Source organism: Amblyomma maculatum, chromosome 2, assembly GCF_055883805.1.
Source record: "Amblyomma maculatum isolate TAMU_Amacu chromosome 2, ASM5588380v1, whole genome shotgun sequence".
NCBI classification, from domain to species: domain Eukaryota; kingdom Metazoa; phylum Arthropoda; class Arachnida; order Ixodida; family Ixodidae; genus Amblyomma; species Amblyomma maculatum.
Window position 1 is genome coordinate 179,610,629 of NC_139345.1, and position 17,433 is coordinate 179,628,061.

The 17,433-nt window shown below is 46.0% G+C and overlaps 1 protein-coding gene across 1 annotated transcript in view; it reads right to left on the reverse strand.

Annotated features, from left to right (window-relative positions):
* Positions 1–492: 492 nt before the first annotated feature.
* The window catches only part of LOC146200526 (uncharacterized), a 128,924-nt gene continuing 111,983 nt past the window's right edge, over positions 493–17,433 (reverse strand). The window contains exon 6 of the mRNA XM_084592389.1: positions 493–579. Coding sequence (XP_084448515.1) covers positions 493–579 — 87 coding nt within the window. The remainder of the gene's footprint in view (positions 580–17,433) is intronic.

Below are 17,433 nucleotides of genomic sequence, written 5' to 3' on the forward strand. Positions count from 1 at the left end.
AATATTTTCACAGTAAACACATATTTCATAGCTTATTGTGGGGATATGCACTGATCGAAAAGTACAGAAATACGTGGTGCCAAGCGTTTCTCGTATAAAAGGTAACTGATTAGCGCTGCCGTTATTCCTCAAGGCCAATCGTTCCGTTTGCTCCACTGTTTAAATAAAAGTGTTTAAATCAATCGTAGAAGGTAAACAATTAGTTCTGATCAGTGGTTGGCCATAACTATTAACTTTTCAATTTCTGTCAATGGGTTGGCAAAACCTGCGTGCGAAGCTACTTCTGTCTGCTGATCTTTCTTTTATTATACATTAAAAATCAAATTTTTTTACCTTATATATCTATCTGAAGTGTCAATACATAGGCGGCCCCTCCTTCAGATGAACCGCTACGATATTTTCTCATCACGCATGTAGAGAATATTAGCAGCAAGGAAGCGGCTAATATACGTACATTCAATAGCCCAGTCGCCTTTCTTCCTCGATGCTAAGCTAAAAGAGTGTATCTCGGACCCACTTCAGGGCAAACATCGCAATCTCCGGCTCCTCCGGGAAGATTCTGTGCTTCTCGGCGCATTCCTGCAATTGAAGATAAAGCGGCTGGCAACGACATCATTCCAACTTTTTCAAATTTTCTTAGCTCAAATCGCGATGGCTCTCCACTGCAATGAAATAGAGAATGTGCACTCTTTAGTAAACAAATGATGCGCAAGGGACGAACGTTAGACGTTCTGCTTCCCCATGTTGTCAAATAAGAAAAGTGTCAATGAGTCTCTTCTAGTCAAAATACTTTGGTAAAAAGGCTCCGCTAAAAAGACTAAGAAGACAAGAGATTCATTGACATTTGTTGGTATTTGGCAGCACGAGGAAACCGAGCGTCCACCATTCATCTCTAATTTTAATAACTCGCATAAGGCCATACGCTTTGCTCAATCTTCTCAAAGCACTATTACCTTTCTAGAAATAACAGTGTTAATAAGGAATGACAAACTAAGCACTAATTAATACAGGAAACCTAGTGAGAGACCCCTGTACTTGTACTTCGACAGCAACCGTCTTATACACTACAATTCTAGCATCCCATGTGGACAAGCCGTCCGCTTTACACGGGTATGTTCTGGCAATCACGACTTCTAATTTAACTCTGCCAGCCATTGTAACACCCAAATTGAACGCAAATATCCGGCGCGCCTAACAAATGATGTAGTAGAACGAGCTAGCCTTCTCCATCGCGAGGCTCTCTTCAAGGCCGAAGAGCAACCATCCGGCCAATCGCAAATCAATCTCGTTCTAACGCACTCTGCATCGGTCCCCAATACCCCAATATTGCAAGAATTGTGAAGTGAGGTAACAATATTCTCATACAAAGTCAGCATCTAAAAGGAGTTTATCACCGGTACCTTGCTGTTGCATATCGCTGCAGAAAGGAGTTCAGTGGAATTTTCATTTCTTTTGAAACAAGTCCCACTGCACCAATCCGCTGCCATCCTTGCAAAACGTCACGATGCAAAGATTGCGCACAAATGACTACATGGCTAAAACTTAATGTTAAAATTCGGGCAACTACGCTTGCGATACTGACAACGTGATTTACATGCTTGAATATTCCAGCTGCAAAATTCAGTATGTTGGCAAATTGAAACGACCTTCACATACCGCTTTAATAATCACAAAGCTACACACTGCCTAACCTTCCTGTCTCTAAGCATGTGAACATTACCTAGCACCCTTTTGCAATAATGCAGTTAAATTTATTGAAATCAGGCTTCAGGACCCGCCAAGAACGCGAGTTCGTGAATAATTCCTAACAGACAACTTCAACACGGTTTCTTGTGGTCTGAATGAAAACATCAGCAAAGCTATATTTTGTCTCGTCGTGGCATTTTAACTTGATAGTTATGCCTCTGGCAGCTTCTTGCGGGATATTATGTTTAGTCGACACTGGCGTCTTTTTGCACTCTTTGCTTGCTTTGTTTTTATCATAGCCCACAGCCCCTAGCGGGATGTCAGGGTAAACTTGCAATCATCTTCATATGTGCATGTTTACTACCATTTTGGCCGTTTGCCAGTTTCACCCTAGCATATGCTTCTCGCCATAAGATCGTCTGATCGTTGCTCCTAACCTAATAGCGTTTCACACGATTCATTGTGCAGTCTGCACTGATACTGAGCGAAAAATCGAAGTTTTCCCAATGTCGCGATTTGGATCAGTGTTTAAATGTCTTAATCTCTTGGTTTTTTTACCTCGCTAAATCAGTTATCCTTCACTGTCAAATCATAGTCAGGTTTCATCTGTCAGTCACCCACCAATCAGAATATCATTTCAGGGAAGAATGGCCCCGGATATTGCAGGATGAGTACAACGCGTATTCTACTCTTGTGATGTTTTGTGTTTCTTGCGATGAAAGTGACAGACAAATGTTTAAGTGACATACCTTGCTTTTTCTTGCGCAACATTTTCAGATGCACAATCTGAGCGAAATCCGTAGCATTCTGCCTGTAATCTGTATATATTGTCGAGGGACGACGAGGACAAATTGCTGTGCTCGCGTGTGGAATGTGGGAAACGCGAGGACAACCACGCGTTGGTGTTTCGAGCTGGGCGCCGCTTGCTTGAAGCTGTTCGTCTGTGGTCAGCTACCTCTTTGTGAATATTTGTTTGTTGATCCACTCTCTGTGCACGTGTATCTACGTTACGTTATTTGTTGGAGAAACAGGGTAGCCCACAGCAAGCACGGCACTCCGTAACGGTCTTGGACTTCCAGTCTCTTTAGCCACGCCCAACGACGAGGCCACACCATCAACGTCCCTCATCCCGGCTATCATCATTGCCCACTCGCGTGATCCCGGAACCTTCAATGGAGTGGACGGTACTGATGTGGAGAACTGGCTCGCTATGTACGAGCGGGTGAGCGCACAAAACCGGTGGAACCCGACCATGAAGTTGGCTAACGGCATTTTCTACCTGACGGGCTCTACAATGGTCCGGTTCGAGAGCCACGAGGAGGAACTAACCAGTTGGGACCTCTGCAAGCGGAAACTTTCCGACTTGTTTTGTAAGCCAATCGGACGTCACCTGGCCGCACAGAAAGAGCTCGCATGCCGAAAACAATCGTCCTCAGAGCCGTATGTGTCATATATTCAAGACATTTTGTCTCTGCATGAAAGTTGATACCGCAATGCCAGAGAGTGATAAAGTTGGTCATGTAATAAAAGGAATAGCAGACGACGCCTTCAACTTGATCGTACACAAGGACTGTGGAACAATTGACGCGATCCCAAAAGAATGCCGCCGGTTCGAACAAGCGAAAAACCGCCGTATTTCCTCTCAGTTCGCGCGGCTACCGAACAAGGTTGCGACGTCGTCCTGCGTGGACTCAACCCCATCTCGCCCTCTGCCAACATTCGACAGCCTGACACGACTTGTGCGCCGGGAGCTAAAAGCAGTGCCTCCACACTTTCCCAACTATCGGTACCGGACAGTGCCTCTACGGTATCCCTTATATAGGCTGCCATCCTGTAAGAATTCGCCAATCTCGGGATCAAACCTATATGCTCCATTAGCTCCCCAGATGCTCGCCGTGTGTCCCCGGTACTTTGTTCTGGACATCCGTACTACCCTCGCCCCAGCCGCAACCCAGATGAGTGGACAACACCTGACAACCGGCCAATCTGCTTAAACTGCTCCCGAATCGGTCACATCTCTCGACAGTGCCGAACTCGATCACCATCGACCTACCACCGCTACCCTGATTATGTCTATTCCCGCCGCTCCTCATCGCCCTCTGAACAGCAATTCTCAAGCTCCGACGCTCACACTTCCCATCAACTGTTCGTCGCCGCCATATCGACGTCGTTCTCCGTCACCCTGATCTCGCCGCCAATCATCTCCTGACCCGTATGCACAATGTCGGTCGGAAAACTGTTGGCTGCAGCGTCTGGAGGTGATCTTGCTCTGACGACCCGACCCGAAAACCCTCCAATTCTCCAGGACCGACGGAACATGCTTAGCGTCGACATGGACATCGACACGGGAGCGAACCTCTCCGTTATGAATGCCCATCTTCGCTATCGCTGAAAAAAAGTGCTCACTCCTGCCCCCTCCGCTGTTGTCCGTGTCGCTGATGATTTCACTTCTGCTATCGTAGGAATGTGTACAGCCCGTGTGCCAATCGCCGGCCGTCATACTTCTGTTCTCTTCACTGTCCTTGAACACTGCCTTCATGACCTAATCTTCGGCCTCGAATTTCTCTCTGAACATTCTGCCCTCATTGAATGTGCCACAAATGTTGTTCAGCTCGACCTACCTTTTACGGAGGAGCCGCCAGATCCAGTTTTGCACCGCCTAAGTACTGTCAATTTTCTACGCCTGGACCCCGAAGCCGTCACCTATGTATCGTTCTTGACCGTCCCATCAGTCGCCGATGGCCAGTAGATAATTACTTCAGCCCATTTGATGTATGTACCTCTTGCACGGATCGTTGCCCTTGCGCATACAGTGGTCACTATGTCTGCCAATCAAGTGTCCCTTCCGGTTCTCAGCTTTACCTTGCACGTTCAGCCGCTTACCAAAACATGTCGTTCGCCACGCTGTGCCCTGCTTCCGAATGCATTGTATCAGCTGTTATAGGTCGCGTACCCCCCTCGGCGAACCACTACGTGTCAGATGTCCCATCTGAAGAATACACAAAGATGATTGCTCGTGACCTTTTGCCAGCACAAACATACGATCTCATATGTCTTCTTTCCTCTTTTCACGACGACTTTGACATCTATAACCACCCTTTGGCTCGGACCTCTGTGGTTACGCATCGCTTAAACACCGGTGACGCCGCTCCCATTGACAGACGTCCGTATAGAGTGTCCAGTACAGAACGCGACATCATTAGGCTGGTGGTGCACAAGATGCTTACTAAAGACTTCATAGAGCACTCGTCGAGCCTATGGGCCTCACCAGTTGTCCTTGTTAAAACGTAGGACGGGAGTTGGCGCTTCTGCGCTGATTACCGGCGCCTCAATAGTATCACGAAAAAGGACGTGTATCCTCTCCCAAGAATCGATGACGCTTTGGATTGCCTTTACGGAGACATAATTTTCTCTTCCATCGTCCTTCGATGCGAGTATCGGCAAATTGCTGTCGATAGCAAAGACCGTGAAAAGACCGCATTATAGTTACACCGGACGGATTATACCAGTTTAAAGTCATTCCGTTCGGTCTCTGCAATTCGCCAGCTACCTTCGAGCGAATGATGAACTTTGCTTTTAGCCTTCAAATGTACTACATGCCTGTGTCACCTCGACGACGTTGTAGATTTTTCCTCCACATTTTTTGCTTACCTCGAAAGACTGACGCGCATTCTTTCCGTCTTCCGTAGAGCCTAGTTGCAGCTTAACTCGTCGAAATGCCAAGTCGGACGCTGCCAACCCGCAATCCTTGGGCACATTGTTGATGCTTCTGGTGTCCGCCTAGATCCTGCTAAACTTCAAGCTGTCAAGGACTTCCCTCCACCTCGACCTTCTACGGATGTGCGAAGCTTTGTCGGCTTGTGCTCCTATATCCTACGTTTCAACAACATTTTTGTGCAATCGCCCGTCCCCTCACCGACCTTCTTAAGGACGACACCACTTTTACCTAGGGCCCTGCTCAAAAGACTCCTTTTCTACACTGGCTCACTTCCTCACCTCACCAGGCTGTATTGACCCATTTCGACCCGTTGGCTCCAACAGAAGTTCGCACCGATGCCATCGGATATGGTATTGGCTCCGTGCACGCCCAATGTCCCCAAGGTCAAGGCCGTGTATTCGCGTATGCAAGCCGCCTTCTTTCCACTGCCGAGCGCAATTATTCAATTTAGGAGCGCGAGTGCCAAGCCTTTACTTGGGCTGTGTCTAAATTTGGATCCTACTTGTTTGGCCCTTCTCAATGAAGTCGTGAGCTATGCTGTGTAGGGCCTCCCAAGATAGACAGGTCACGGCAGAGAGTTTTGACAAAATGTGAGTCACTGGAGAAGGCAATGGCAACCCACTCCAGTATTTCCTGCCAAGAAAACCCTATGACCAGTCAAAATAGCATTAATGATATGGCGGCGGAAGATGAGCCCCCCACGTTCGAAAGCATCTCACATGTTACTGGGGATGAACAAAGGGCGATTCCTAGTAGCTCCAGGACGAATGAGACGGCTGGGCTAAAGCCAAAAGGACGCTCAGTTGTGGCTGTGTCGGGAAGCGACCGGAGAGCCCGAAGTTGCAAGGAGATATACCATATAGCATAATACATAGCATTCATTGATTACGAAAAAGCATTTGACTCAGTTGAAACCTCGGCGGTGATGCAGGTATCGCGAAATCAGGGGGTAGGCGAGCCATACGTGAAAGTGCTGGAAGATATATATAGTGGCTGCACAGCAACCATAGTTCTCCATAAGGAAAGTAACAAAATTCCCATAAAGAAAGGTGTTAGGCAAGGAGACACAATCTCCCCAGTACTATTCACAGCTTGCTTAGAGGAGGTATTCAGAGACTTGGAATGGGAGCAGTTAGGGATAAGGGTAGATGGAGAATACCTCAGTAATCTGCGATTTGCTGATGACATTGCCTTGCTAAGCAACTCGGGGGATGAACTGCAAATAATGATTGATGACCTAGACAAAAAAAGTAGAACGATAGGCTTGAAAATCAATATGCAGAAGACTAAGGTAATGTTCAACAGCCTCGGGAAGGAACAACAGTTTACATTAGGTAGCGAAATACTGGAAGTAGTAGGCGAATATGTCTACTTAGGACAGGTAGTAACCGCAGATCCGGACCATGAAAATCAAGTAACAAGAAGAATAAGATTGGGATGGAGCGCATTTGGCAAGCACTCGCAGATTATGACTAGCAGCTTACCGGTATCGCTCAAGAGGAAAGTATACAACAGTTGCATCTTGGCTGTACTCACTTATGGGGCTGAAACGTGGAGGCTAACCAAGAGAGTTCTACTTAAGTTGAGTACAACCCAGAGGGCTATGGAACGAAAAATGGTAGGGGTAACATTAAGAGATAGAAAGCGTGCAGAGTGGGTCAGAGAAATAACTCAAGTTACCGACATTCTAGTAGAAATTAAGAAGAAGAAATGGACATGGGCAGGACATGTAGTGCGAAGAGAGGATAACCGATGGTCACTGAGACTAACAAATTGGATTCCAAGGGAAGGAAATCGTAGCAGGGGGCGGCAGAAAGTTAGGTGGGCGGATAAGATTAAGAAGTTCGCAGGGGTCAAGTGGATGTAGCTAGCACAGGACCGGGTTAAGTGGAGAAATATGGGAGAGGCCTTGGCCCTGCAGTGGGTATAATCAGGCTGATGATGATGATGATGATATCATATAGCAACATGGAATGTAAGATCTACGACGCAAAGTAAACAGGATGTCGCCAAGCGAGAAATCGAAAGATTGAACATTGATATCTTGGGTATCAGCGAGCTCGAGTGGACCGGAATGCGAGAATTTAATTCCGGCGACCATTATGTCTTTTATTCTGGGCACGAATCTAGGAGAAGGAATGGGGTCGCTCTCATAGTAAACAGAAGGATGGGCACAGCAGTGATAGGATACAACCCCAAAAACGACCGCATGATTTCACTTCGGATCCAAGGCCACCCTTTCAACATAACAGTTATCCAAATATCTGCACCAACCACTACTGCTGAAGAAGCTGACGTTGATAGATTGTATGCTGACCTGCAATGCCTTTTAAACCGTGCTCCATCATCAGACGTCCTTTTTCTCATAGGAGACTGGAATGCTAAGGTGAGGAGTAAAGAAATATCCGTAAATTACAGGCAAGTTCGGACATGGTGAGCCTAATGAAGCTGGGCAAATGCTAGTAGAGTTTTGCCAAGAAAACAACCTCACCATAGCGAATACTCATTTTCAAAAACACAAGAGGCGCCTGTACACATGGACTTCACCGGAAGGTCTGTACAGGAATCAGATTGATTATATTCTTTGCCGGCAGAGATGGAGAAGCGCTATACAAGCAGTAACAAACAAGGTCTGGGGCCGATTGTGGCACCGATCATCAGCTTCTTGTCGCCAAATATAAGCTTCGATTGAGGAAAACGCAGAAAACTAGAAGGCCTTTCAGGTATGATCTGGATCAAATTCCATCAGCATATGCTGTGGAAGTGAGGAATCGATTTCAAGAATTAGATCCAGAAGACAGAGAGCCTGAAGAGGTATGGACTGATGTTCGTGATATAATACAAGAAGTTGCTACTAAGGTAGTCCCAAAACAAAAGAAATGCAAGAAAGCAAAATGGTTATCTGAAGAAGCTTTGCAAATAGCTGAGGAAAGGAGGACGGCAAAAGGTATCGAGGAAAGAGAAAGATACAAGGTTCTCAATGCAGATTTTCAGAAAATAGCAAGAAGAGATACGAATGCCTTCCTGAATGTAAAGTGCCAAGCAGTTGAGGATAACAGCCTATTGAGGAACGCAAGAGCTTTGTTATAAGACAATCAGAGATATCAAAGGAAACTTCTGTGCGAAGCTGGGCGTGATAAAGTACAAACTAGGCAGGGACCTCACTGAAGCCTCAGAGATGAAGAGGTGGCAGGAATACACAGAAGAACCGTACAAGAAGGACCCGGATGTGCAAATCCAACATAAGACGGTTGTGATTACTGATCTCGAGCCGGGCATCCTGAAGAGTGAAGTCGAATGGGCCTTAGCCAGCCTTGCTAAGAACAAAGCTAGTGGAATAGATGGCATTCCAGCTGAGTTGCTTCAAAACCTCAACCATGACGACGCTGTTAGCGTTCTGTATACATTGTCAGCAAATTTGGACTACCCTGCAGTGGCCACAGGATTGGATGATTTCCGTTACATCCCCATTTCAAAGAAAGGCAGTGCCGAAGAGTGTTCTAACTACCGCACGATCGCGCTTATTTCGTATGCTAGCAAGGTTATGTTGAAAATCCTCCAAGGTAGGCTGCAGCAGTATGTGGATCGGGAGCTTCCGGACGTGCAAGCTGGGTTTCGCAAGGGCAGAGGAACTAGAGACCAGATTGCCAAGCTTCGCTGGATCATGGAAAAAGCAAGAGAGTTCCAGAAACCCATCTACTTCTGCTTTATTGATTACGCGAAAGCGTTTGACTGCGTAGATCACAGCAGATTGTGGCAAGCTCTCCAAGAGATGGGAGTTCCAATTCACCTATCTGTCTCCTCAGGAACCTGTATGAATTGCAAGAGGCCACAGTCAGAACTGGGCATGGTCTTACTGATTGGTTTCCGATTGAGAAAGGAGTGAGACAAGGCTGCATACTGTCGCCTTGCATATTTAACCTATATGCTGAGTGCATCATGAGGAAGGCTGGTCTGGTCGAGTCTTCAGCTGGAGTGAAGATTGCTGGGAAACGTATCAACAACATTAGATATGCGGATGATACCACTTTAATGGCAGAAATTGAAGTGGAAGTGAAGAGATATCTGATGCGCGTACAAGAAAAGAGCAAGAAGTTTGAGCTTAAACTGAACATTAAGAAGCCAAATATCATGGCGTCTTCCCCTATCAAGTCCTGGAGCATCAAGGGACAAGAAGTGGAAGCTGTGACAGATTTTCTCTTTTTGGGCTCCAAGATTACCCTGGATGAAGACTGCAGCCATGAAATTAGGAGACGCCTGCTTATGGGAAAGAGAGCCAAGGCTAGCCTAGACACCTAGTAAAGTACAGAGACATTACACTGCCAACCAAGATCTGTATAACTCGTGCTATGGTTTTTCCAGTTGTGATGTCTGGATGCGAGAGTTGGACTGTGAAGATGGCTGACCGCCGAAGAGTTGATGCGTTTGAATTGTGGTGCTGGCGGAGACTCTTCACAGTTCCTTGGACTGCCAGAAGATCAAATCAGTCGATACTGTCGACCATAAATCCTGACTGCTCATTGGAGGGTCAAATTCTAAAGTTAAAGCTCAGTTACTTTGGTCATCTGATGAGAGGAGAGGAGTCGCTGGAGAAAGATTTAATGTTGGGAAAGGTTGAAGGTCACCGTAGAAGGGGTAGGCAGCGAACGCAATGGTTAGATCGCAGTCTCGAGGCGCTGCAGATGAAGTTATGTGATGTTAGGACGATAGTGACAGACCGGAAAGCGTGGCGTGATATGGTCTATAGGGTCACGAAGAGTCGGACACGATGAACGACTGAAGTGAACTAAACTCTCGGTTGTGACTTTATTCACTGAAGGACCCTACAAACCGGCTTGGTCGCTGGACGTTGCGCCTTCAAGAGTATTCTTATATCGTTATCTATAAGCCAGGGCGTCTACATCAAGACGCTGACTGCCTGTCTCGTCACCCTGTGGAACCGCCAGATCCTGCCGACAATGACCCCGGTCCTTCCTTGTTCACTATATCTGATCTGCGTAACATCGCGATCGAGCAGCGGCAAGAGTCCTCCTTGCGTCCACTAATCGATCGCCTCAGCGGTGCCACCTCAGACCCTACACTTCAACCCTGTTCTTCGCGATGACATCCTGTACCGCCGCAAACTACGCCCTGATGGCCCTCCGCTCCTGCTCGTTGTTCCCCAGCGTCTCCGCTTCTCGATCCTCAGGGAAACATGACCTGCCCACTGCGGGTCACCTCGGTGTCTCACGAACGTATGATCGGGTTCGACGCCGCTTCGTTTGGCCCTGTCTTTATCGTAGTGTTCAGCGTTACATTGCCAGATGCGACCTCTGTCAATGCAGAAAGCGCTCATCCACATTGCCTGTCGGTCTTCTACACCCTATCGACGTATCCCTCGCACCCTTCCGTTGTGTAGGACTCGAACTCCTAAGAAATGTTCCGACGTCCAGTTCCGGCAACCGCTGGATCGCTGTTGCGACTGACTACGCCACTCAATGCGCTATCAAGCGTGCATTACCAGCCAGTTGCACCACCGATGTCGCCGATATTCTGCTCCAAAATATCATCATTCACCATGGTGCTCCACACCAATTGCTGACGGACAACGGCGGCTACTTTTTGTCCCGGGTAGTTGACGACATACTTCGGACCTGTTCCACGCAACATAAGCTCACTACAGCGTACCATCCTCAAACGAATGGGCTCACCGAGCAGCTTAACAGGACCCTCACTGACATGCTATCTAGGTATGTTGCACCCGACCATAGTGATTGCCTTGCTCTATGTAACATTTGCTTACAATTCGTCGCAGCATGACACCACAGGCTATTCGCCTTTCTATCTTCTATTTGGTCGACATCCTGCATTGTCATTGGGTGCACTGCCGCCGCCATCTTTGGAGTCGACTACGGAATCCGCACGTGACGCAATCGCCGAAGCAACTATGGCCCGCGAAATCGCCCGCGACCTTCTCACCACCTCCCAGACCTACCAGAAGTCTGTTTACGACCGTCGTCATCGCCCAGTGCACTATGCCCTAGGATCACTCGTTCTCGTTTGGTCTCCTTCTTGTCGTGTCAGTCTTTCTGAGAAACTCCTTCACCAGTACAACGGCCCTTATCGTGTGCTCCGTCAGGTCACCGACGTGACATGCGAGGTTGCCCGTCTATTTCTGGGAGTCTGTCGCATTTCATCGTACTCAGAACGACAAAGCGAATACCACTAAGTAATACTACCCTCTCCCCCCTCGGGAAAAAGGACATGACAGTCCTGGTGCGTTCTATCGTTAGCTTCAAACGGTACACTTTATTTATTTATTTATTTGAAGTGCATTTCATTTTTTACACTTCAGAAGGAGGCCAAAAGGCACAACGCCTGACGTGGGCCTTCCTCCCTGGGGGAAGCAAATTGCATTTGGCACATGTATACAAAACAAGCAAATACAATATGTGTAGCGGTCATCATGACATCAGTTTCCACAAGCACATGAAACAAATACCATTACAAAAATAACAATACCTGAACGAACATTTTTTAAAAGGACGCTCGCAGTTCACATCCGCCAATAACATCCAGTCACCCTTAACAGATGTAACATCTGGTGTCCCTCAAGGGGCCGGGTTATCACCATTACTCTTCTTAATATATATCAACGACCTGCCCTCTAATATTCAATGCAAATTGCGACTCTTCGCGGACGATTGTGTCATCTATAATGCAATAAGTAGCCCAACCGATAACCTCACTTTGCAACAGGACCTTGACGTTATTGCATCATGGTGTGAAAAGTGGCAGATGCCTTTAAATCTTACTAAGTGCAAATCGTTGTCCTTCACTCACAAACACACCTTGACGAATCACACATACAGCATTTCATCCGTCCCTATAACCGTTGCAAAATCTTATAAATATCTAGGTGTACATCTCACATCAACACTTTCTTGAGTCACCCACATTAGAACCATTTGCTCCGACACTTCACGCACACTTGGCTACCTGAGAAGAAATCTGAAATCTGCATCACCTAACATAAAACAAATCGCGTATGAAACATTTGTGCGGCCAAAATTAGAGTATGCATCATCCATCTGGCACCCATGGCAATCGTATCTCAACATCGAATTGGAATCAATCCAAAATCGTGCAGCCCGGTTCATCACTTCATGCTACTCAAGAGAAGCCAGTGTCACCGCCCTCAAGCAGTCCCTCCGTCTCTCAACACTAGAATCACGCCGAGCCGTTTCCCGCCTATGCTTACTTCATACATTTTATCATAACACAAGATCACGGCACGCTCTATTAACCGCCCCACTACGAACGTCCTCCCGGCTAAGTCACGGTAACCCGATAGCACGCATCAGTGGCCACACGTCTGCTTACAACAACTCATTTTTCCCCAACGCAATAGCACTATGGAATTCACTGCCTAACGACATCGCTGCATGCACTGATCACAAAACATTCCGCGAGAAAATAAAAATTCACCTCGCATAGATCTTGATCACTTCTGCGCTCTTTGTAGCGAGTATTGCTTGACATATCTTTAATAAATGATGTATCATTTGCTGGGAAACCCTGATATGACTACAACCCCCTTTATGTTTGTTTCTATGTTTGTTCTTTTTATTGTTATGCACGTTCCCATCATCGCCGTTGTAAACCAATAAGCCCCCCCTTATGTAATGCCTTCGGGCCTTTAAGGGATCAATAAATGAAATGAAATGAAATAAGGTGTTCTGAATAAATATGAAAAAAAAAACATGAAATCATCACAAGCCACGATTGCTGGTATAGCAATCTACGATGAACATACAAGAACGAAAAACTGTACAGAGCATGTTACAGCAAATTAAGATTTCTTGAAAAGAAGCAATGATGAAATACAGGAAGTTATGAAAGGAAAGAAAGAAAAAAAATCATGTTCACTGATACGAATACACGGTATATCACAAGATGTACCGAAACGTCATGCAGTCAGCAGTGCAATCACCTTTCTATTGTAAATTGTTTTACTTTTACATTGGTACAAGAGGTCATGGATATTTCTGTTTTCATTTAAAAGGGCAGTCATTTGATATTTAATCGTTTTAAACCCGTAATTCGTTCTTGCTTTTGGTGTTCTTATTTCCATATGCCGAAGGTGATATGGATTTTGAGGTAGTTCTGGCGTTACAAAAAACTGAGGTTCAGAATGAATTATAGTATACATTTCAAGTGCTAGCCGAAGAGTTTTTAACTGAAAAATGGTTAATAGCCCTAAGCTGTTCCACCACTGGTCCGTGCTTTCTAAGTAACCTAGGCTAGCAGTTGCTCTAATGGGCTTTTTCTGTAGCAGAAACAAAGCATTTAAATTAGCCTGTGTTGTATCGCTCCATACCAGCAGACAATAGTGAAGATGCGATTGAATTAAACTGAAATAAAGTTGTTTTTTTAGCCATATTGGTAATAGAAGCCTAAATTTGTTTAGAAGGCCCACAGATCGCGAAATCTTTTTTCTTACTTGATTAATATGGACAGTCCACAGCAGGTATTCATTAAATATAACTCCAAGAAATTTTATTGACTTAACACGCTATATAACGTTTGAATTGTATAGTATAGTTGGCTCATCTCCTATGACTATTTTTAGCTCTGAATATTACATACTTCGTCTTCGTGATGTTTAATTCTAACCTATTGGCCCGCAACCATAATGAGAGATTTTCTAACCAGATATTTGCTTTACTCTCTATAGTTTGTAAACTCGCGTCAGTAAAGAAAATATTTGTGTCGTCGGCGTATAAAACTGTTTCGCAGCAAGGAGGTATATTAATAATATTATTTATGTGAACTAGGAATAGAATGGGACCCAGTATTGAGCCCTGTGGCACACCAGTGCGTATAAGGCCGTAGCTGGAGGGTATGTCGTTGATCATTGTAAATTGCACTCTGGATGACAAGTAGCTCTCAAGAAGACTGAGGGCTGAGCCTCGTACCCCGTAGAATTCTAGTTTGCGTAGTAGAATTTCGTGACAGACGAAGTCGAAGGCTTTTCTAAAGTCCAAAAATAGCCCAAGTGTAAACATTCTGTTTTCGATGTTATAGATCATTTTGACTTTTATGAAAAGTAAAGCTTTTTCCGTAGATTTGTCCTTCTGAAATCCAAACTGTTCTTTGGCAATAGCTCTGGTCTTAGCGAGATACGAAACAAGGCGGGTGTTGATGACTTGTTCGGCAATTTTCGCGAAGACAGGCAGAACGGATATTGGGCGATAATTATTAGGGTCGTTATAGCTTCCTGTCTTGTGTATCACGCAAACTCTCGCAATCTTTAATTTCTCCGGAAACTTGCCTTCTTTGAGCATTTGGGTGCATATTTGTGACAGCAAAGGTGCGATAATATCGGATACAGCTTTCACTACCTCACCCTTAATGTTATCAGCACCAACGGAACAATTATTTTTTAGACACATCATATACCTAGAAATTTCGGCTGTTGTTGGGGAGAGAAACATTGAATATTTTGGATTGACTTGAAGAAATGACATTGAATCAGTGCACATCGTTTGTGTGGCCTGATTTTACCCAACCGTCAAGAAGTGTTCGTTGAACATGTCTGATAAGGGACGACCTCTGAGGTGACGCCATCTACCACAATATCTACTGGAGTTGGTTGAGATCGTTTGTTTAGATATTAAATTGTTGTATGACCTCCATATTTGATTTGGGGCATGTTTATTAGCAAACGCTTTTGCGTAATAATCCTGTTTTGCGGTTTTCAAATCGGTGTTGAGTTTATTCCTTACGGTTTTATACAGTTTCAGTATATTCATGTCCCTACACTTTAAAAAATCAGCAAAGAGATTGTGTTTCTGCCTTATTCTTTTGTACAGCTCTTTTGTGACCCACGGCTTTTTAGACTTTTTATATTTAGAGCTGCGAACAAGAGGAAAGGCGGCATTATAGGCATTTTGAAATTTTTCTTCAAAGACATCGTAAAAGCGACTAGGATCCATTTCATTAAAAACATTTGACCAGTCCACTTCTGAGATCATGCGTCGAAAACAATTTATTGTTTCGCCATTAATGTTTCGATAAAAATAATTAACTGGGTTTTTAGAAAAAGTTTTCCTCGAATGGGGCAGAAAAATAAAAAAATGGAAGATGGTGTTACGTTTCTCCACCGACAAGTGGGACAGCTGACGCGGCCACCGCATAGCAACAGGCAGAACCGCGAGCGGATCGGCCATTTCGACGCCGTTCATCGGCCGCGCAACGTTTCCTCCCGCCGACAAGTCTCAACGTGATCCTGCCACGCGCCAAATGTGTGTGCGTGCGTGTGTGTGCAAACGCCGGCCAAGCCTGGAGCTCGAGGGAGAGTGCGTTGCCCTCTCCTGTCTGCAGGAGGTGGAGGAGATGAGGTCGGACCATCTGCGATTGAGTCATTCGTCGTGAACCAACATGTTTGGCTCTCCCTTTCCTGTGAACTGGAAAAACTATAAAAAGCAGCGGCCGACTCCGCTGAGAGAGAGACTACTTTAACGCGCCGTTGTTACGACGCTAGACACCAGCTGTGTGAGAGTGTCTGTAATCTCTCCGGGTCAGCTTCACTGCCCGTTTCTTCATGATGTTGCAGTAAAGGTTGTTTCGTTAAAAGACGCCTCGTCTTTGCTGGCACCTTTGATGCCGTCCGCCGTCCACGGAGCCGCCAGGCCAATGCTACCGAGGGGCGCGCCAACCGGAACGTAACAATTGGTGGCAGCGGTGGGATGACGACGACCAAGCCGTAACCGTGGTTGGAGGGATGAGCCAGGCGATACAGTCGTCCAACAACTGGTGAACAGCGGAGAGACGAGGACGACCAAGCAGTGACCGTGGTCGGTGAAACGAGCCAGGCCTGACCGAGGTGCAACATCTGGTGGGAAGAGCGGAGATGTCCGAGGCGTGACCCGTGAAACAAGCAGCTAAGCGGAAAGTCGGGAGCAGTGCAACGAGCCCTGTGTGATGACTGGTTGCCTGCAGCGGAACGACTGCGTTCGATTCTTGGCTGCGAGGTTTGGTGAGTGCGGGACTTTCTTCTACTGAGGTTTGCCAGGCTTTTGTTAAGTAGAGAACAGAGCTGGTAATTGTGTTGTCATTGTTGCTGGGTTAATTGCAGCAAGGCAATAGTGGGCAGTAGAGAAGGCAGCACTCGGAACAGCCATGAATTTGGATTTGAAGTCGTTGCGCAAACCGAAATTGCTGGAGCTTGCGGAGGAGTTGGGTCTGAATTTATCAGACAAACTCAGAAAACCAGAAGTGTTAAAGGCTATTCTTGCGTTGGAAGCTGAAGATGACGAGCTTTTGGAATGCCTTGAGATCATTTACGAACGTCAGGAGGAACGTGAACGTAGAGAACGTCACGAGAAAGAGGAACGTGAACGTAGTGAACGTCATGAGAAAGAGAAACGTGAACGTCATGAGAAAGAGGAACGTGAACGTCATGAGGAACGTGAACGTAGAGAACGTCACGAGAAAGAGATTCGTGAACGTAGAGAACGTTAAGAGAAAGAGGACGCCCGCGTAAGGAAACTGATGCAGCTGGAGATTTCAGCCCATGGAATGAGCGTAGAAAAGATTAAAGCTTTTAATGCCATTCATTGTAACAGTTCAATACCGCGAGACGGTCCGCCACCGTTCCTCATCGCCGAGGATATGGCAAATTATTTGGCAGACTTCGAAAGTGTCTGCAGAAATAAACGCATCGGGCGAGATAGTTGGGCGCAAAAGTTGGTAGCTGTTCTCTTCGCTGAAGCGTCAGAAGAAATCCAGCGATTAGTTGGCAACAGCTTTCAAAATTATGATGCACTAAAAGAGTCATTGCTGATACGATATCAGATAACGCCTCATGATCTTCGGAAGAGATATGAGAGCGAGAACAGTTGTTACAAGTCGTACTTTGATTTGGCGTACCAGTTGAAAGCCGCTGTAATCAAATGGCTAGACAGTGCGGAAGTTTCGGAGCAAATCGAACTTGCACCGGAGTGTGAAGAACAGCACACTGAGATTAAGACCACGTACGCCGTAGA